This window comes from Symsagittifera roscoffensis, chromosome 4 (assembly GCF_963678635.1).
Source record: "Symsagittifera roscoffensis chromosome 4, txSymRosc1.1, whole genome shotgun sequence".
Lineage (NCBI taxonomy): Eukaryota > Metazoa > Xenacoelomorpha > Acoela > Convolutidae > Symsagittifera > Symsagittifera roscoffensis.
In genome coordinates this window covers 5,657,444-5,680,254 of record NC_087065.1, presented here as the reverse complement: position 1 = coordinate 5,680,254, position 22,811 = coordinate 5,657,444, and the positions used below count along the sequence as shown (strand labels likewise).

Here is a 22,811-nt window from a genome sequence, read left to right as displayed (position 1 = left end):
ACAAGCCGTAAAGTTTTCTTTGTAGGAGGTAGTTATCAGAAAAAAAAGCGATTATCAAAAATTTAATACCCATTAATCAAAGTTATTAGTTAAAATCACACCAAAATAGTTTTGGTGGTGGCCAAAAGGCAAAAGATTTTGCGATTTTGCAAAAACTAATATTTGGAACCAATCATTCATTTCGTTCCTTCCTAATTGAAACTCATCCACCTTCGAACAAAATAATTGACTTAAATTAGTTTTCGTTCTTCTTTCCTTTCTTTGAAATCACGTTTTTAATTCACTCAAAAACTTGTTGAGCCAGCGCAAAGCGTTCGAAACACACGCCGCAAGTTCTACCGAAGGACAAGTACAAATTCGATTCGAAGAAACGCAAGCAAAACCCCGCGAATGACAGCGGCAAAAGAAATAAAACGGGAGAGTTTTTGAAGAGAGCTCGTTAGGACGCACTTTGAATAATTGAAATGATCGACAAAAAACGGAGACCCTGTCGTGCTGTCGTGTGACGTCAGATTTTGAGAATCACATAAGCGTCGTTGAAACTTATGAAAAGAAGCCACACGAAATTGATGGCAAGCACGGAAATAAGGCATGTTCGATAGATTGCTAATAAAACAAAAAGGCATACTATTCTGAAGATTTTCACAAGGAAATCAATAAATAATTTGAGAACACTGGCAAGGGAGAAGCGCTTGGCAGTATCTCAGCAGCTCAATACCTATAAAGTTCAAGATTGAGTCACAGACCATGTTCCATAGAAACCCTGTCACACGAGAGTAACCAATCAAATCATGAAGAAATACTCCGTCTCAAAGAAATGGTTGCTCAACTCCAGCTGGAAAACTCAAAAAACAAAAAACGTACATCCCAAAAAAAACTGTCAGAATTGAAAACTCAAAAGGCTGAAGAAATAGCGCGATTGAAACAGCAACTTGGCAACATGACTTTGTCGATTGCCGACAAACAATCAAAACTTTCGAGTAAACTACTTATGTCTCCAGGGAGGTGCGGTAGACACATATCTCCTGAGAAAAGTTCAGTCACTTTTGACAAAGAAGATCAAAGGGACTACACCGACAACTGGGTAAAATCACTCAGTCAAACTGACGAACCAAAAAAATGCTTAGAAGTTTGAAATTCAAATCGGATCGAATCGGCAACAAAAATATCTACATCACGACCGTTACACAGATGATTTAAACAGTGAGTTCACAAATCGGAGTTTACCAAACGCCGCTTACCAAAAAAATGCATCTTTTGAGAGGAAAACCATTGGAATGGCCGGAGTGGTCAGGATTGTTCCGGCTACAGTGCATAACGACAACATCGCCAAAAGCAAAAAATAAATGTACTATCTGAAGAGCCATCTATCTGGAAAAGCAAAAAAAGCAGATACTAAAGGGACTCAGCTTCAATGGGAGCCAATACGAACATGCTTCTAAACTGTTGTCCAGACAGTTTGTCGAGCCATACATAATAGTTGAATCTCAGTGCAGAATTTTTCAGTGATCAATAATTACGACTCTTACCAAATATCGAAGTTAGCTGGAAAAGTGAGTACATTTGTTAGTATTCTTGTTAACTTCAGAGATCATGGGGTTTTGAAAGCAACTGCAACCATCAACATGATACTCGCTAAGCTCCCTCTCAATCGCATAGAAAAATTGACATGCTTTATTTTGAAAGAAGACACTCAGAACCAAATGTTGCTAAACTGAGTGAATGGTTGACTGATGTGGTGTTAGTGCACGATCAGTTAATTGCAAAAATTAGCCATGAATCCAGAGGTGCAAATGGATCCTGGAAACAATCAAGGCAATTCCAAAGAAGGAAAAATCAGAACCTAAACAAGAGAAGCCAATAGATATCTGAATAAAAATGCAGATCAATGTTTGTGCTGTAACAAAGGAATCCATAAATTGTGAAAATGTCCAGACTTCAAAATGATAAATGTGAGACAACGGCATGACGTTCTCAAGAAAAACAGACTGTGGTCTGAATGCTTGAGCAAAACACATAGTATCAAGGATTGTAAAACCAGTCCATGTGGGATCAGTGGTTGCGACAAAAAGCACAACCTTCTGTTACATGAACAAAAGGGAAATAACAGAATTGATATACAAAAAAGGTCGACTTACTCTTATAGAACGTCCGCAAGTAGTGGTTTACTTCTGATTGTAAGATTAACACTTATTGACCCAGACACAAGCAAGTCAGTGGACACTTACGCTTTGCAAGATACCGGGTCGACAGTGACACTAATTGACAAAAGTCTCAAAGAAATGTTGAATTTGTCAGCGAAGGAACGAGAACCTTCTGAACAAACAGTGCAATGAACATCAATCAAAAGGTCTCACTGAAAGTGACAACCAGATATCTAAAACCAGAACGCATCAACTGTTTGGTAGATCCCGATTTGTCACCTGGATCAACCAGCAATGGTTGCAGGCTTTACAAAAAAAAAGATTTCCATCCTTGTCGATATTACCAATTTGCAAAATATTACACTTTGAAGTGATACTGATAACTGTTCAGGACAATTTCAGTCTAGTTATATCAATCGAGCACAGGCCTCAAAACAAAAGGTACCCATAGGGAGTAAAGACACTACTTGGATTGTCACCAAGTGGCTCATTGGGACAACAGCAAGTTAGGAATTGTAAATCCCAATCTTATTTCTGTTGCGCATAGGAACAACTAGCTAATGAAGTTAAACAGTGGTGGGTCATAGAAATTAAGGACTCCTCAAAAATCTTTGAGTCGCTGTGTGGAGAAGAAAAAAGAGCTCAACATATTCTCGAATCACTGACAAAATTCAAAAATGAAAGATGGAAAGTTGGATTTTTATGGACAGAAGACAACGTCAAGCTGCCCAATAACTACGGAGGTGTACTGGGACAGCTGAGATCGTTGCAGCAAAAAGACATAGACTTGAAGAAAAAATAAACCAAAAAAACCAAAGTGGATCTCGAAATGGGTTTCATCGAGAAAATGTCTCAAAATGATATTGCAGAAAACGAAAACAAAAGGATTTGGTATCCACCACATCGTCCCGTTTTTCACCCTCAAAAACTAGGCAAAGTTAGAAGAGTTTGCAATGCAGCATCAAAGTATCAGGGTCTGACATAGGTTTAGTAATTTCAAAATACTCCAAAATACAGTTGCTTAGTGCATAAGAGCAAAAGAAAAAGACAAACCGAAGAGTTTGATCATCACAAATGAAGAAAAGATCTAAGCAACAAAAGCAATTTTCAGATCAGTTCAAAAAGAGAGTTTCAAGGAAGACAAACAAACTCATTTTTGAAAATTGAATCCATTCCTAGATGCGGATGGATTACTGCGAGCAAGGGGCAGAATAGTGAAGTCAAAATACTTGACATTCGCACAAAAGCCTTCCAATAACATTGGATTGCAAGCATCATGTCACAGGGATTCTCCTGAGAAACGAACACTTAGAAAATCATCATGTGGGAATTGAACAACTGAGAAGTATGATTCAAGAAAACTATTGGGTTTGGTTGTGAGAAACAAGCTAAGATCAATAAAACCGAAGTGTGTTCCTTGTCAAAATTTTTCTCAGATGAACAATCCATGATGGCGGATCTATCCGAAGTTAGAATGGACTTCAGTAGACCATTTGAGAACAACGGAGTTGACTACTTTGGGCCCTTCAATGTGAAGGTCAGAAGATTGTCGGAGAAAAGATGGATATGTCTGATGACTTGTCTTACCACAAGAGTACAACTTGTCGACTGAAGGAAAGTTGAATTGTTTTTTTTTGCGCACGAAGGCAAACCCGATCTCATCATCAGCGACAATGAACAAACTTCGTGGGTATCAATAATCACCTAAAAGAGCAGATGAAGGAATGGAAAACAGAAGAAGCAATATCCAAGAGATACATCGAGTGGAGGTTCAACTCTCTCAATGCTCCACACGTTGGAGGAGTTTGAAAAAGACTTTTGATAATTGCTAAGAAAGCAAAGTATAATTTCTTAGGAACACAGAACATGAATGAAGACATCCTGAGAACGACTATTTGCATCGTGGAAGGAATCTTAAATCAAAGATCATTTACACCCTTGCGGCTGACACTGAAAATTTTGAGGCGATAACCCCAAATCAATATCTGAATAGATTACCTGGGTCAGAAATGTTTCGAAACTCCTCAAAGGAGGACTAAGGTCATCACAGGAGCCTGAAAGCAGCCCAAACAAAAGCAAGTTAAATCTGGCACAGGTTTCAAAAGGAATAGATTTCGATGCACCAGACAAGTTTCACTTATGAAGAATCGTGAAATTAAACTATAATGAAGATGGCATCAGTATATCAGCAGAAGTGAAAACTAAAACTGTAATGTAGAAACGACCCATAATTCGGCTCGTAAAAATCCGTTAAATTGATAGAAAACTATCGTTTTCACTTTTGAAATGGCAAATTCCGATGTAATTATTGGCGATAGTCATGTTATAAGTTTAGAATTGTTATATAAAACCCACCATTCAGTTATTCCCATTATTACAATTATTGGTTTCTCCGGCTTAAAATTACAAGCTGGCAGACCTGAACTGATTTGAAAACCCTTCAAAAGTTTACTCAAGTTGTTATAACGTGCGGAGGTAATAACGCATGTGATCATCCACATAAGGATATATCCGCAAAACGAGCTGGCGAAAATTACCCGTAGTATGAAAATCTTTATTGACTCAATAACCATACAAAAATTTTGGTCGTGTCAGTTTTCACGGGAATCATGGGACACTGAATTAAGCGTCTTAGATGCCTTCCTGGAGAAGAAGTTTAGAAATAACTTCGTACAATTGCACGTACATCCCGAGTACAAGCTGTACACAGACAGAACACATTAAAATGAGCGTACTTATCCCTCATCCTGTTTCATTTCAAGTTGGAATGATAAGGAAAGGCAATTATAAGTTGACTTAAAGTAAGTTTCTTTTATTGTATTATCAGAACGCTCCGTTAAACTTTCTGAACCGACAAACTTTTTGAAAATACAATTTTCCCCCTTTTTTATAATATTCTCTGATTTAAAAACTTGGCTGTAAAGTCCGTTGACGCTGAGACTACTTTGAGTGACAAGCGCTAATACGTTCATAATTACAACTAATATAATAATCAATTATCACTACCAAAAAATGGTGCACAAACAATTTATAATCAATAACAATCGTAAAAATTTCCGAAAAAATATAAGTCTCTTGATCCCTTAAAAAGTGAGTAAAGTTTATACAGAGAAAAACTTCAATTCGGTTCGGTTGTAAGTGATTATAATTGAAAAGTTTTTTTTTCATTTTGGCGACATTTAGTCACTCCAAAACTTTATTTCAAATCATTCTTTTTGATTTTTTTCTGTCATTAACAAACTATTTAAAAGTGAGAAGCTTTGTCACATTTAAGTTCACCTGAACAGAAAGTTTTTCCTCGAGATCCTTTATAATTACTTGGATGGATCTCTCGGTAGATAAAAATTAAATTTCCAAAATAAATCATGAAAATTAAACACTCAAATCGGGGTTAAAAACCTAAAAGTTTGCATTATGAAACAACTCTGATCGAGAAAAAACTAAATTGTTATAAAAATGAATTGATTTGAAAACTTCTAAAATCTTTTTCCCAGTCATCACATAGACCAATGTTCGTCAAAAAGCATAAATATAAGCCTCTCAGATCAAGGTTGAACCAATATTAACAAACAAATGGATTATAATTGATTAAATTAAATTGTGTGCATAACAAATACATTAGTAATTGGGATGAAGAAATGAATTAAAATAGATGAAAACAATAATTGATATAATTTGACCAATAATCGGTTACAGCCGATTGAAGCGTTTTACCCTTGATTTTATTTTATTTCCAACGAGAGAGATTATAATCGATTATCAATTTGCTACAATAGATTTTTTTTTTCAATTTTTGTAGAAGTGGTACTAAAACCAAAGTCTAACCAATTATTGCTTGAAACTGGATGCGGATGGTTTCAGGTGTGAGATAGATCAATCCAGCTATTTAAATTGAATCTGCTCATTTATTTACATTGTAATCTGTCGAAAACAAAAATCAGACTGTTAAAGATTGAAAGGATAGACACCAATGATTACAGAAAAAAATACTTATATATTGTTTACTTCTTTTTTGCATTGCGACGGTTTTTTCTGCGGCCAGGTACGAGTTTTTCGCTCTCCGTTTTCTCTGTAGTTCTGGAGCTTTGTTGCAGTGATTCAGCTCTCTTTTGTTTGCCCAGTTCGCTCGACTTGATTTCTCTTAATTTTTCAAGAACATCTGTTGTCCAATCACAATCTGGTTTGTGTACAACTTCACTTTTTTCTAGGCAAGTTTTCGAACAGAATACTGTTGTTTCACATCGTGGGCATAGAATGTATTGCGACCTTCTTTCGTAATCATCCACGGTACAAAAGCCACAAGAAAGTGAGAATGGCTGCTCAACCCCCAGAACATCGCCTAGTTCAGTGCGTTTCTTTTGCAGTTCCTCGCGAATTTTTGCGCGTTTTTCGAAAATCATTGATGCGTAATTTTCAATTTCCCACGGTTCATTTGAACCCTGTATTGTTGACTCAGTCTCTTCTAAATTCGTGTCCATGTTTATTGGAGCTTTCGAACCCGGAAGTCTTGCGAACTTTGCATTACACTGCGTAATCTTATTAGATGACATTCTCAACACGCCTGTTCGTCCAATAACCATTCCAAAACGACAGTGCTGAAAATCACAGTGGCTAACGGAACACTCCCCGGCAACCAAAATAGCCCCAGATTTGCAGTCGCTGATGGACACTTTGTTGAAAATACTTTGACCGTACTCTGCAACAATTCCATGTCCAGGTTGATGCCTTATAGCTGAGCTCAAGATTGAAGTTTTGCAACGATGCAAATAAATTGCACCATCGTCGACTGTGGCTTTGAAACTGTTTGCTTCAAAAAAACAGTCTCTAATAGTAATGCTGCTTCCGAATATGCCAGAAATGGCCCGTTTAGAGCAGTTTTGAATCCTGCAGTTTTCAATCAGAGCTGAGACGTTTGCTCGCAACTCAATGCCTATAACTTTTGTTTTGTTGATTAGGCTATCTGATATGTGCAGCTTACTTTCGCCAGCTTGGACGTTGAACACTTTCCCAATAGTTTCCCCGGATGTTAATAATACAGCTCCGTATGTGTCAACGAACCGACATTTTTCCAAAGTTACTTCCGAGTCATCGTGAAGAGAAATTGCTGCGCCGCATTTAGACATAAACGAACATTGTTTAGCATGCACGACGGAATTGAAGCCGCTGTAAATAGCAGCGGTTTGAAAAGGTTGCCAATTTTTTACCGATACCCTTGTTAGATAAATGGTACCCGCCAATAAATTGAAAGTGTAATTGTGTCCTGGAAAGTTCTGTATCACGTTTTGGATCACTATAGGAGGGTCTTTAGTGATCCATTTATTGGAAGAGTTTTTATCTTCAGGAGTCCAGTTTCCAACGATGTCCAATTCACAGGGAAGGAATAAGCTCTGGAGGCGCGGCAGGGTTCCTAGTGCCACTGGCCAGAGCTCCTCGTAAACTCCTGGATTCATCAATAATGACACTTGTTTCTTTCTAGCAAGATACGCAGCCAAAATTGCGCCAAATACCGAATGATGGCAACACTTTTCACTTTTGTCCAGTAACATACAGTCCGATTTGAATTTGATCAAATTGTAACAAGGGCTACCCTTGATTTTATCTTGAATCACAGCTTCTTCTATTTTCTTTTTTTGTGTTCCGACTTTCAAAATGTGTCGCGCTTCTTTCTCCTGATTGTCGACTTTTTTAAGGATTTTGGCATCTTTAGACAGGAGGTTCAAGCATTTTTTGTAATGCTCAAAATGTTCAATCATCGAAATCGGATTCAGATCTTGTGCTTTCGAGAAAAAATCTATAGCGAGGCTCAGATTCTTTTCATCAAGATTGTTTTGCTCAACAGATCGAAGATAGTGACAATAAGCAAGTTTTCCCACTAGATCGGCAAGATTCATCCGCATTGTACATAGCTCTTCAATTTTTGAACAATTTAGCTGATTTTTGTATTTTATGTTTAGCAAGTCAAAACTTCTCGTCAAATCGCTCGTGTTTTCTTTCTGGGACGATTTGCCAAATAGTTCTGAATTTGGAATCTTGTCAAATTTGAATTGATGTTTGTGTTGGCCTTCTCTTTTTTCCTTTTTCTGCTGGTGGTTTGACGCTGTTTTCGTCAATTTTTGTGATGTTTCTTGTAATTGGTTGTCAAAAATTTCAACTGTTTGTCCTTTTTTTGACAAAAACTTGCAAATTTTGTGAGTATCAAGAGCCGAACGTTTAATATCAAATGTTGTTACCAAATAAATTGGTGAAAAGCCAAGTTGTCTTTCATGCATGAAGTATAACAATCTATGCCTTTCGATTAGATTCACGGTTTTGAGGAAATCATTTTCTGAGCAAATAACAAAAATGAGGGCGCAAAACTCTTGGTGGAAATCAGATGTTCCCAGATACAGCAAATGGTTGTCGTTTCTCAACAGAACCACTGTGTTTTCATTTGGCAACCTCAGCCATTTTAATTTTCTGGCACTCAGATTCGCAGCCGGGTCCGATTGGATAGGGGGGTCAATTTCGATCATGCCCTGAATTCTGGGATTTGTACCAAACAAAATGATAGGATAGGGTGACCTGAATTTTTTTTCAAGAATGGCAACTACTTTTCTTGCCAAATTGGACATATCTGTTCTAATCCAAGAGTAAGCATACTGGGGATCAAAGTTAGGACCAACCATATGCCAAAAAGAGGGCGCGTTTTCTTCTGATGGCAAGCTGAGATTACAGCCAACCACAGGAGCTTCTGTTACATTGTTCACGACAATAACAAGTTTTGTCGTGGCTCTGGTGAATGCAATGAACAAATTTAGAAATAGAAAATTGTGCCAGAAATGAGGGAGGGATCTTTCGAGCAGCACAACTACGGAGCCATACTCCGCCCCATCCACGTGATTTCCAGTTACAAAGGTCACGACCGGATAATTACCAGATGTGGAATGATTATTTTCTGGATTTTCTTCATCTTCGCAAAGATGGCGGGATTTGCTGTAAAAATCTCCGGGATTTTTGTACTCGTAGTAGATTTTGTCATTCGCCAGTTGTGTTAATACTCGACTCAATGTAATGGCATGAACATATGGAACTGCTAGTATGCTTTTCAAACCGCGTGATTCCAGGACAACTTGTTTGATGTATTTAGATGCCTCCTCGGCGAATCTTGTCTGCTCGGGATCCTGTGTCGAATCGAAGTCGAGTATTTTTACAGTAGGTTCAGGACCTCGATAATTGTGTCCGGATCTGACACTCATGAGCTGGTTTTCAGTATCCATGTTTCGGAAGTCTTCTGCAAAACTTGCCAGTTCTACTGTGGATCGCAAGGAGCACGATAAATTCAGGATCTGGAAACTCGGTAGAAGTTGTGTTTTAGGAGAGATCGTTGCTATGTCTGACGTGAAAATGATGACATGCTGTGAACGCGAAAATTTGGAAATGTGGCCAGATCCAAGGTTGTGAACATACTCGTCTACAAGAACTAGATCGTAATAGTTAAGCAAAGTTTCACTGCCAAATAATTCAGAATAAACGAAAATGTTTTTATTGCTTAATTGCTTCTTCAATTTTTCAAAAAGAATCTGCGTTGAGCCCAAACGTCCGTCGCATACAACAATTTTGGGTTGCATGTTTTTCTCATCAGGTGCTAGAACTAGTTTGGCTAACTCCGCTACATAAAGAAGTAGCATCGTTTTACCCGAGCCTTTGGGCCCAGCCACTAGAATGCGACATCCTTTTGTGGTTGGTTTATGCTGTTTCAGCTCTGCGATTATCTGACAAATTACGTTTAGCTGGTCATTTGTCCACAAAAAATACGATTTTTTGTTTTTTTGATTGCAACTTGAGGTCGCGCTGCTTGCAGGAACTTGTTGCATAAGGGCTGAAACTTCGGCAACGTCCAAGTTTTGGCTAGCTGCACTCATTGATACAGCTTCTTCTATCATTTTTGACGCTTCAGATTTTTTCAATTTAATTTCCTGAATAGCGTTTGACTCAACTTTTTCGTGCAAAAATGATAAAGTACCTTCCATCGAGTTCAAAATCGCAAGTTTAGAAGCCAACTTGGACAAATTGCTCGCTTGATTTTGATCTAAATTTGGCATCTCTCCTAGCATACGTTCCCAAGCAGGTAGAAAATTTATCATATCTTTTGGCTGAAAAACGAATCTTTTTTCGTGGGAATCCGACAGCTTCCAAAATCCTTCTCTCTGCAATTTGTCAACATTAACATCAGACTTTAAGGAACATATAAGTCCATGTACTGGAGGAACTGGTGCATTGCATTGGCTAAAGTCTCGAAGCAAACGAATGAATTTCGTGTGTTTTTCCATGTCTTTGACATGGTTCATTTTTTTAACCAGCGTTGAATTTTTTACACTTATAACTATTACTCCTTTCTGAGAATCAATTACGACGAAATCTATTTCAACTTTGGCTTCCGGCGAATTAAAATGGTTACCATCGACGTTGGGAAAAATGAGAGTGCCTCCGACCTGGTTCATGTTTTTGAGACTCAACAATTTTTCGTAAGTGTCAATTTCTCCAAATTCTCCGGTCTGCAAGGAACTGTATCGGTCAACGAAGTTTTTGGTCATTTCGGAATTTTGGAGAAAGACGCGAGGAACTCTAGCGATTGGAATTGAAGTCACGTGTCCAGCGGTTGACCAATCTGGATTCTGAGATTCGAACAGTTTTAACACCGCGGCTTCATCTGCGATTGAAATTTCATCGCCTCCAGGTAAATGAATTCTGAAGTTGTTCAACTCATCATTGAAGTTGTTCATAATGTTGGCAAGTTTTCACCAACGCATGTGGTCTTACTATAAATAAAACATGCACTTAACGATTCAACCCTGCATTCAAAACAAATGAAATCTTTAGTTGGAACAAATCTATTTATTAGGTGAATTCCAATAGGTTCCAATATTCATAGCTCCCAAAATAAAAAATCAGTCGCATAAGTTCCAAAATTTATCTTATTGAATTCTTATTTGTTGAAATTTGAGCCAACGAATTTTTGGATTGATTGTATTCTGTTCAAGCAGCATAAACTCAAACTGCAGAATAATAACCGCCGCAGCCGCGCCAACGTGTTGCGAGCTTGCCACCAAAGGGTAGGATTCTATACGAAATTTAGAGCCGGTTATCGCCGCAAAGCGGCGATGGGCGCATAGCGCGCCCGAACCGAGAAAATTTTTTATTTCTGACCTGAAATACTTTGTATCTAATCTAATTTCTAGTCAGAAATTCTTTTTGAAATGTTTAAATAAAGCACGGATTTTCTTTAAATACTTTATTTCTTATCCTAATTCTGATCAGAAATTAGCTAAATCTAGGCTATTTCTAGCTAGAAAAAGGCTACTGATGGTGCTCGAACCCGCGCCCTTCTGATTGCTATACTCTTGCTCTATCCACTGGGATACATCCCTTGATACAAATCACTAGCTTTAGTAGAATAACAGTGTTATAACAAGTGTAAGTTTGCATTGTATTCGCTAGTGCTAGTGTCTATACTCGAAGCATGTTTATCTCGTTGCGGTTGAGCAGTTAACTGATTTCTGGTTATTTCTTTCTAGAAACTGTTTGTTTCTAAACTAGAAAAGAAATAGATCACTTCTGCACGGAAAATACGAGAAAACTAGATTAGATAATCTACATAGAATTTCTATCTAGAATAACAGCTTCCGTTCGGTACGGGCGCCCACCGGCGACCTTAAACCGAGACTCGTCTATTTTAGTCTTGGCTCTTTTTCCTTTCCCCCCACCTCGCACGAGCTTCAATAAATTAGTGTTACGAGTGGTTTTACGAGGCTGAGTATGAAAACCAAACATGTTTGTCGTGGCCTTATTAGTCTGTATGTAAATTTTCATAACAATCGGACAACGTGAACAACAAGTTTACATGTAAAAAATTGCAGGTGGGAATGGGAAAGGAAAAAGAGCCTTAATCTTTCGACCAATTAAAAAATTTGAGGACTGACTTTTCATTTTGGAACCTATGAATACGCACCATTTATTGGGTCTAGGACTACAAGACGACGGGACTTCAAGCCGAAGGGACTTCAAGGCGAAATTAAAACTATACAAGCACCTCAAAACGCTATTTTATCATCTGTACAACGTTGCTTTTCAAAAATTTTGGCAAGTTTTGTCCATAATAAGCGTTATTCATGACAATGCACCACTTGTGATTGGCGTCCGTTAATAACCTCAGCCGATTTTGAAATGCATAAATTATAAACTCGAAAAATGCCTTCAATCATGTTTTACTTTTCAACTTTCTAAAACATCAATTGGAAGCTTAAATTATATGCAAACGCCAATAGCTAGTGAAGAAGGATCATGAAATTCAGGAATTCTTTTAAAATTTTTTTTCAAATTATTAATATTTCACAACTTTATAAGTAACTATTCAGCTTGTAGTTCCTAATTTTACAGTTCTGCTTGAAGTCCCGTCGGCTTGATGTCCGGTACCTCCATTTATTACAGCGATATTTATCTACGTGTTTATAAAGGAAAATTGTTCCGGAATAGGAATTTATAAGCTGACGAAGATATAAGAAAAGTTCTATATAAGCTACAGCAAGCGGATTGTGCTAAAACAGAGAGAAACGTTGAATGTGAAAGAAGATTATATGAGCATATGGCTGTTATATATATAGGTAAAAGTTATATCGTTGTCGTATTTCTCAGAATCCGAAATAAAGAAACTTTAAGGATATCAATCAGAACAGGTTTTACTTAGCAGAGGTTTTCTGAGAAATCTCGATACAACTACTGGCAACTAAATTATTTGCAAAATAAGGACGCTTTAGAATGCTTAGAATGTTTTGTCAGGAACAAAAGTAATTTTAATAATGCCAACCCGGATCGAGATTCCAGAAGTATGTCTAGACTTTGAGAGTCGTGCCACATCCGGATCCAGACCCAAATTTTACAGTCGCGAAGTCATAGAAAGTCTGAATATATAATCGCAAAAGTTCAGACATATATATTCGGAACTTTCGCGTTCCCAAAAATGGGTTGGCCAAAAATGCTGGCCATACAATTTCCATATATGGAAAAATGCTAGTCGTACACTTTCCATGCAGTTCCATACCAACAGAAAATAGCTTGAAAGGTCTCTGATAAGTATTTTTTCATATATGGAAACTGTATGATTGGCTTTTTTCGTACCATTTTTTTCCTTTTTTCATAAAGAGATACCAATTTCGATACCAAAACAACAATAAAATACCTTTTAAATTCGATTAAACTCATTTTGCAAAATTGTATGAAATGGTAATCATACAATTTGTATGACTAGCATTTTTCCATAGACTAAGTGTATGAAATTGTATGATTAACATTTCGGGTCTCGACAGTTGCGACTTTTGCGCGCGAGGTGAAGGCGTTCCGACAGGTGCATTTCCCATACACCCGGGTCGAGATCCCGCTCAAAAACCGCTCAAGATTTGAGCGGTTTAAGCGGTTTTCCAGCAAGATTTGAGCGGTTTGAGCGGTTTGGGCGGTTTGGGCGGTTTTTTTTGGAAAAACCGCTCAAACCGCTCAAATCTTGCTTAAAAAACCGCTCATTTCTTGCGGTGATTTTTGAACGGTTTTTCAAGCAAGATTTGAGCGGTTTTTGAGCGGTTTTTGAGCGGTCTTCCCGGGTCGAGGTCCCAGACTCAACATTTCTCTTGAGTTTACCCCCCCATCCCCCAACGTACCCCCCCTCAACGTACCCCCCAACCCACGACGTAACCCCCTCACGTTTAACCATCCCCCCACGAAACCCCCAATCACGACGTGCCCCCTCTCTCTCTAGTTAGGGGACATCTAACTCTAGTAAGGGACATCAACTCTAGTAAGAGGTGAGGGGGGACATCAACTCTAGTAAGAGGTGGGGGGGGGGGGTTGGTGTGTGATCTTATAATCGATTATTTTTGTTATTTTGTAGAGACTGACAATAAAAATCCTGACAGTATATTTGTTTTGCATGTCTAAAACATTGAACATATTCAGTAGAACAAATACAGCAAATATTAAGCTTCCAGCAAGTCCGCATAGACTAACGGATAAGGCGTCTGACTTCGAATCAGAAGATTGCGGGTTCGAATCCCTCTGTGGTCGACTTTTTATTATTAAATCTTGCGCGGTTTTTGAGCGGTTTTTCAGATATACCGCTCAAAACCGTTCAAATCTTGCGCGGTTTTTGAGCGGTTTTTTTTAGATAAACCGTTCAAAAAACCGCTCAAACCGCTCATTTTGAAGCAAGATTTTGAGCGTAATTGTCTAAAAAAACCGCTCAAACCGCTCAAATCTTGCTTCAAATTAGGTGAAAAATCTCGACTCGGGCAGCGGCTCGATAGAGGCGAACAAACTTGGCTTTTGCAAAATGATGGACCGCAAAACTTGGTCGCAAATTGATGGACCGGCGACCGTGATGTTTTTAGATCTCTCCCCGGTACCGTCTTTCTCCAACATTTTTAGTAGAGTCACGGCAAAACTTTCTGTTGATCGCAAAAGTCAGATCGTGCCGATTGCGTATTCTCTACCTATGTCTTGGAAGTTGCGACGGAATTTTTTTGGCCGCGAAAGTCTGCAAATGACAAAATTTGGTCGCAGTATTCGATACATACAGAATATTTGCTGCAAATGTCTAATCATTCCGTCTCCATGTCGATCGTGAAAAACGCGACGGTTCTTATAGGTCACGAAATGCGGGAAATGCCTTGTTTTGTTCACGAATAATAGGACATGACCGAACTTTGTCTCGAATGACTGGAGATGTAGACGCCCTTTCATATGGGTTGAAAAAATGCGAAGTAAATTTTTGGCTGTGAAAATAAGGAAGAGGTAAAGTTTGATCGCGCCGTCGCGCCGTTGTATATCGGTTTGCACCTACCACATTCTCTCATCGCGACGGAATTGCAAAAAAGGCTGAAGTTAGAAAAACTAATGTTGCCGCTGCTTGTCGGGTTGCATTGACCTTGAGGTTCTTAAGGTAAGTTGGCACGGCCAGGAGCCGTCTCGACCTTGGTCGTGAAAATCACGATAAAACTTTACGGTTGGAATTATGGAATTACGAATATTCTGTTTACGCTACTTCCGCCGCTGCTTAGATCAAACCGATTGCGTCTTCTCCATCTTGGGTTGCAAAATTCGCGATAGAGATGGTCGGCTGCCTGAAAACGGTAAAAATTGGTCGCAGAAATAGAAAAATAAAGAATCTTGGTTGTTAATGTCTGGTCGCGCCGTCTCCTCATCTAACGTGAGAGTCACGACTTTTTTGGTCTCGAAAATCGGAAAAGGCCATATCATACTCGCGAATGCCAAATTGTGGTCGCTAAACTCTGGAGATGCCAAAAATTACTATGAATGTCTGAACATAAATCACGGAAATGAAAACAAAAAGGCCTTTAACCAAAACTTTCAGTCTGTAAAAAATCAATTTAAGAACACGAACGATTCAACGACTCAAAATTGAAAATGCATTTTTCATTTGGCATATTGGCAAAAATATAATCGTATTAACGTCAGTTTCAAACCCTCAAATGAGATAAGAAAAAAAAATTACGAAAAATTATCGATATATCAATGGGCAAAACTGAAATGTAACGACAAACAGTTTAATATTAAGCAGTAAGAAGTAATAGCTACTTCCTATTTGACAGTCATTCTTCGGTTCAAATTTTGACAATCTGGGGACAAGTTGTCGCAAATCACGCGCCGATCAAGCCACTACTGGGTTCAAGTTCTTTAAACTACTCAAACCATTAAAATTCGGGCTACGCTTTGGATTATATTTATGTTTAAAATCACTAAACTCATATTTCGGCTATTTAGATACCAAATTATATTTTCTTTGTCTAATATTTTGTCTTGATTTTTGAAATACGGGAATTAAGTATTTTAATTATCTACTTTTTGACGAGCTTGAAATCAGATTTTTCTAAAATTTGAGCGCATTTACCTCACTTTACAAAATTGGTTCTGAAAAAATGTAAGCTTTCAACCGACTGAACATTGTTGCTTGTAAAGGCAACGACAAAAACTTCGGTAACTCATGTACTCACTCATGTACTCACTTACAACGGATTCAAAATCTAAAAACTTGTGATAAATAGTATATATAATTTCATTATATTTATCATCTCAATTTTTTATGCCTAAACATGGCATTCAAACAATGCGAGCTTGATTTTTTGTGAAGCTCAGTTAAGTAGAAAAAAGTAATCAGTTGCTAACGAAATCAGGTTGCGACAAAAAAAAACAGGATAAGAATAGGGAATGAGATTAGATTACATTTAAAATATTTAAAGTTGCATTTTATATGTAAGTTGTAATTTGATTACGAGGCCAAACTGTGCACTGGATAGACGCACAATTTTGTGTCGGTATGTTTCTGGATTCCAGAGACAAGTATTTAAACATGTTCCAAAATTTAATGGATTCCACTTACAAGATTTAAGTGAAATCCATGTACATATACTTGTAACGTAAATTTTGTCGGCACATTTAATTTGTTGCGGATTCCGCAACAAGCAAACATAGTTAGTTGTTCTGGATTCCGCAACTGTAAATGGATTCCGCAAAATGTAAATGAAATCGACAAATGTAAGTAGATTCCGCAAAATTTGTCAGCGGAATCCGCAAACTGCAAATGAATTCAGAAATTTATTTATTACTGAAGTTGCATTTGCACTTGTGGAATTTTAAAGCAAGGACTTAACCATTGTCAGCGGAACCCACAAAAAAATCTTGAAAAAATGGTTAAATAAATCGACGGGTGTCACACTTTAGTAATTGCAAGCAGTTTTTGGGATCAAAGTTTTGGAAACACAACACCGAATAAATTCATTGGGTTAATTCGGTAATTGGATTATTACATTATTGGGTTGACATATCGCCGGAATAGATCAGTATTTGGGATTCAGTATTTGAGATTCAGAATTTGGGATTTTGTATTTGAGATTCAAAATTTGGGAGCGTGAATTCAAATCAAGAAGATAGTATTTGGGATAAAATGACAGTGTCCCGAAAAGATATCGCCGAATTAGGTCAGTATTCGGGATTCAGTATTGAAATTCAGTATTTGGGATTCAGTATTTCAGATTCAGAATTTAGGACCATGAATTCAATTTATGAAGATAGTGTTTGGGATGAGATGACAGTGAAATCATGAGTTAGCTATTCAAATATTTCTTAATAACTATCTCACAAATAATAAACAAATTTATAGCTCTGAATGTCGTATTCTCAAAGAATTGTCCCGTCTCAATTGCTCAGAATGCTGAGAATGCACAAAACTACACAGACATATATTTAAACGGAATCCGCAAACAAAATGCGAATTCCACTTAGAATTTGCGGATTCCACTTACAATTTGCGGATTCCACTTACAGTTCGCGGATTCCTCTTACAGTTGCGGATTCCGCGACAGCTCAATTGAACTATACACATGTCTTATTATTTGTTTGTGGATTCCACAAACTGTTGTGGATTTCGCAAACACGGTTGCGGATTTCGCAAATTCGCCTGTTTTTGGAGCGATTTTGAACGGTACAGTGTTTTATGAATCCAAAACAGCAAAGAAGATCAAAAAAACATAGTAATGTTGCGGAATCCGCGACAAATCTGATTTGAGCCTGTTGCGGAATACGCTTACAATGCACAGAATGCACAGTTTGGACTCTTAATGTTATTTTAAGGCTACCAGGGATGGATCTAAAGTTTTCTCGAGGACGCGGGAAGCTGGTGTTCAAAATATTCAAAAATTTTGTCGACTTCTTTCTTGGATCAACCAAATTGATTTTCCGAGCCCTCCATCAGCACTCAAAAGACTTTTGTTTCGGGTAAACTTTCTGCGCCTCAGGTAAAGCAAGCATTGAAAAAACAGGCCAAAAAAGGTAATTCAGGCACTTTTTGAAAACTTTGACACAACAATTGCATTTGTTGGGCGCGCGATCTCCTTTCAAAATTACTATTCCGCGCAAAGGGGGAACCCTTTGTATCTACAGGAATCAAATCCCCGAAGTAGGGCGTCCGCGCCCTTAGATCCACTGGTGAAAAAGGTCATATTTGGCCATAACATTTTGAGAACAGGACAAAAATGAAAAATACCAGAGTAGCGGTTATTGTGCAATTAGCACAGAATTTTCGAACCACAGTTTAAAAAAAACAAAAAAATATATGTAGTTTTTTTTTGTCCTATGGGTAAAAAGGTCTGTTGCATGTTGCGATAAAACAAATAAGGAGATCGTAGGCATATTTGAGATTCATAGTAAAAGAGGTCAATTGGAAAATGGTTTTTGAAGAAAATTGACTAGAAAAACGAAAAAAAAGTCGAAAATTTTTTCGAAAATTTCCAAGTTTTTTGAATTTTCAACTTTTTATTCTCAGAATTGCGCTTAAAACTGCAAAACCTATCTTTAGTTGAGTAAATTTAAATTTCCATGGCTTAAGTCAATCAAGCTTAAAAAAGCCATTAAAATTACAAACTACCTTATTAGTTATCTCAAAATTAGACAAAAAAAATCAAACCGGTTTTTCTCAGCACTGTGAAAAAATTGTTTGAAATTTTGAAGTTTATTTGAATCACGACTGAAAATGCTTTACTATTATACATCACTCAACCCTGTCCGATAATTATTTGTGGTAGCTGGTTTTGAATTGAAAACAAAAAGCTGTAAAAAAACTAAAACACATCCGAATAAAAAGATCCTCCCCATTTTCAATGGTCAGAACAAAAATGTGTCAAAAACGCATTTTGTTGTAGCGGTTCAAAATTCATTTGAATGAAGGGAAGGATCTATAGTCTATCGTGAAATTTTCCCTCCCAATCTGATTTCCACTAGTATGAGTCAAGTTAGTTTATTTCCGGGTGGCAATCTCATCGAGTAATTTCGGATAGGGAACACCGTCTGTTCGTCACGCTATCTAATTTTCGGCCGGATAGATTAGTGCAATTTCATAGTCTAATATCGATCCTAATGATACTTTCATGTTTCCTGGTCTCAATAGATCTAGAATATACTGTTATTCTTGCGAGGATAAAGGAGAGGAAGTGCAACTGCTTTCTAATTTGAATTATTTCTTCTCTGGCTGGAACTATAAATAGTTTTAGTTTTACAATTTATCATAATTACCAAAAAGAAAGGATTAAATATTTTTAGCGACAAATAAAACACATTCTTGTGTTTTTTCAACCCTTTGTTAAAGTTTGGTATAAACGTTTTGTTTTATAAAAGTTTTATTTTTTTTTGTAGCTTTTTAAAGTTTTTTTCAAACCATTATAACAAGGTTGTTCTCATCTGTTTGCACAACAGCGGTCGTCTTTTAATCGAATTTTTTTATGGGTGCAGCTTTTTTCGTGGTTTTTTTTTTCATTTCAAAATTTCGTTTCCTATACAACAACTGAATTTTAAAACTTCGGAAAGCGACCGTGCTGTATTTTTCGAGAGAAACATCTGTCCGAAAATTGATTGCATTTAGAAACAGCACCAGTTCCTATAAAGCTATTGACAAAGGGGAACGGCTTGCTTCGTCTGGCTCCGCTTCGCTTATACTCGGCACTAAGGGCGGGAATCAGTGTTCTACCAATCTACTGTTATCAATTGTATCCTTGCCCTAATCATCGGCCCATGCGAGTTGTCGCTTCGTTGACAAAAAATCGAAATGTCACTTTTGACCAAATGTCGCTTTCTTTGCACATAACTCCAGTGCTTAAATTATTTCGACCTGATTTTTTCAAAACCAAATGAACAGGTCTGATAAATTGTCTTATAGAAAGCCAAAAAGATAAAGAGGTTTTAGTCACAATTTGTCAACCTGTTTAGTTTCTTTTCCATAAAACTTCATAATTTACAAAAGAAACTGATAGAAAGAAAAATAGTTGACAATGTTTGGTGGTTTCAAATTGCTTAAATTGTTTAAAAAAATACTTTTAGGTCCCTTAGAGTTGGAATTTAATACGTTTTGAGGATTCAAAGTTGTTGTATTAATTTTCCGGCGTAGCACTTTAAGTTCTCTTACCTGGTAAGCTAAAATATGAATCAACATTTTAATGGGAAATGATTACAGTAAAATGATAGCAATTATATATTATTCGGAATGGTAAACAAAAAAAGGCACGGTAGTTCAAAAGCTGGTATCTGTGATAACATAAACTGAAATTTTTTGAGCTCAAAAAACTCTCAGTCAATAAAATATTAATGTAAAACGATAGAAACGAAGACCTGCGTGTGCCATGATTAAATAAAAACACACGTTTGGAGAAAACAAAGCGCAGAAAAAAGTTCATCGTGCGCATTAGAAAGAAAAAAGACCTTCTTGTCATATGTGTTCTTGTTAATGAAGATTTTATGAAAACAATTAGTGAGAACCATGGTTTTTAAACCAATATTTGAAATTAATTTTCAATGTGATTCCAGTTCAACTTGTTCGCGGAGATAATATTTTTAAACTTCTCAAACCTCTCTAATGAAATCGTAGTCTCACTGCAAAAATATGGCCATAGCACTGCTGAACGCTGTAATTTATGGACTAAAACTCAATTGGGCAAAACGGAAATAAGGAAATCGATTTTGTCGCCAATACATGTAAATTGTTCAGGTTTATCTAGCCGTCAAGGCCATTTGGTTTTCGGTATTTGTTTGTGAAAACCAAAACAGCAAAGAAGATCAAAAGAGAGTAGCAAGAATGCGGATTTCGCGACAAATCTGATTTTGTATTGTTGTTGAATCCGCGTTCAATGCTAAGAACGCACAATTTGGCATCGTAATAAATATTACTTTACAAAACAGTTTCCATTCATCAAGATACTAAAACGATTAACGCAACTAAAATAGCATTAGTTCAAAAGCACAATGAGCAGTAGATTCAACTAATTACACAAAATCCTTTTTGACAAGAAAAATTTTATCCGGACGTTCACAGACGTAGAAACTTTTTTTTAAAAAATCATACACAAATAACAATAGGTAGTCATTCACTTCTGGAAAACAATCTAAACCTAGATGTCGACAACAATTCTCTACAGAAATCCTAATAGAAATTTTTCACACACAACCAACGCAGAAAAAGTTGGAAAGAAGGCAGAAACTGTAAATCTATTCGCCATCTAGAAAAAAAAACAAGCTGAAATTCAACAATAACAAACTATGAACAACTTGAAAATAATGCCTTCTTAAACACCGATCACACTAAATTAATTAATTTCCAGAAACATATAATCTCCAGTTTCCCAGCGATAGGAAATCACAAAAATAGTCTTAAGAAACCAAATGAAAAGATTTGAAATCTCAGATAGTAAACATACAGACAAAATGAAAGTGATCAAAAAGATAAGCAAACTGTTTTCAGAAACACCGTTAGAACATAAGAAATGAGAAAACTCAAAATTTAAATCAGAACACGATGTGTGTGATACAGATACATCAAACAAACATGTTTACAGACCAGACCCTATTCAAATTTAAGTAGACGTTCATTAAATATCTAAAACACAGAAGCAGAATCAGACTAGAAAAAACTTGCAGCTCGGATTTATATTCAACAATAAAAACCCATCATCTGTTTTTTTGAACACAGCATTAAAAATACAAAAATCACGAAGACTATATTTATACACCGGTACCCAGTAAATTTCTAAAACAGATCTGAAATAAATTTTTTCAGATCTAAATTTCAGATCTGAAATAGATTGTGGAATGTTTCAACAACGCTTGCATAGTTTAAAGATTGGTTATTTCAATTTAATTTCAGACCTGAAAATTTGTTTTTCTTGTTTATTTCAGATCTGAAAAAAAAATATTTTAAATCTATTTTCAGATCCAAATTAAGTTTTTCTGGGATATTTCAGATCTGAAAAATCAAGGATTCTGACCCATTTTTGCTATTTTGGTTTTTTTGGTTATTTCAGATCTGAAAAAAAATTATTTAAAATCTAATTTCAGGTCTTAAATTAAGTTTTTCTGGGATATTTCAGATCTGAAAAATCAAGGATTCTGACCCATTTTTGCTGTTTTGGTTTTTTTGGTTATTTCAGATCTGAAAAAAAATTATTTAAAATCTAATTTCAGGTCTTAAATTAAGTTTTTCTGGGATATTTCAGATCTGAAAAATCAATGATTCCGACCCATTTTTGTTGTTTTGGTTTTTTTTTTTTGTAATTGATAGCTTCTGATAGCTACTAGCAGGTAATCAGCAAAGTCTCAAGTTAGAGACGGCAAAATTATGTTTCCCAAAGCATGAGATAAACATTGGAAACGCATAAAAATTTTTTCTGAAAAAAAAATTTTAAATCTATTTTCAGATCCAAATTAAGTTTTTCTGGGATATTTCAGATCTGAAAAATCAATGATTCTGACCCATTTTTGCTGTTTTGGTTTTTTTGGTTATTTCAGATCTGAAAAAAATTATTTAAAATCTAATTTCAGGTCTTAAATTAAGTTTTTCTTGGATATTTCAGATCTGAAAAATCAATGATTCCGACCCATTTTTGCTGTTTTGGTTTTTTTTGTAATTGATAGCTTCTGATATCTACTAGCAGGTAATCAGCAAAGTCTCAAGTTAGAGACGGCAAAATTATGTTTCCCAAAGCATGAGATAAACATTGGAAACGCATAATTAGCGAATGAAAATCAAAAACTTGACTGGTCTTCTAACAGTTTTTGAAAACTTTTTAAAATGGTGGAACAAAAAAT

At 36.5% G+C, this 22,811-nt stretch overlaps 2 protein-coding genes across 3 annotated transcripts in view; one reads left to right on the top strand and one right to left on the bottom strand.

The window, feature by feature from the left end:
• The window catches only part of LOC134843568 (intraflagellar transport protein 88 homolog), a 519,299-nt gene that overhangs the window by 176,849 nt on the left and 319,639 nt on the right, over positions 1-22,811 (top strand). The window lies entirely within an intron of this gene.
• LOC134844590 (uncharacterized) lies at positions 5,866-20,339 on the bottom strand. Of its 2 annotated transcripts, none has more exons than XM_063861337.1 (2): positions 20,140-20,339; positions 5,866-10,942 (listed from the first exon to the last, which is right to left on the bottom strand). In XM_063861337.1, exon 2 carries the CDS (start codon positions 10,904-10,906, stop codon positions 6,146-6,148), a length of 4,761 nt encoding a protein of 1,586 aa, XP_063717407.1. In that variant the 5' UTR covers positions 10,907-10,942; positions 20,140-20,339; the 3' UTR covers positions 5,866-6,145. The 2 variants fall into 2 exon arrangements, with proteins under 2 accessions (XP_063717407.1, XP_063717408.1); XM_063861338.1 differs by lacking the exon at positions 20,140-20,339 and adding an exon at positions 12,988-13,067.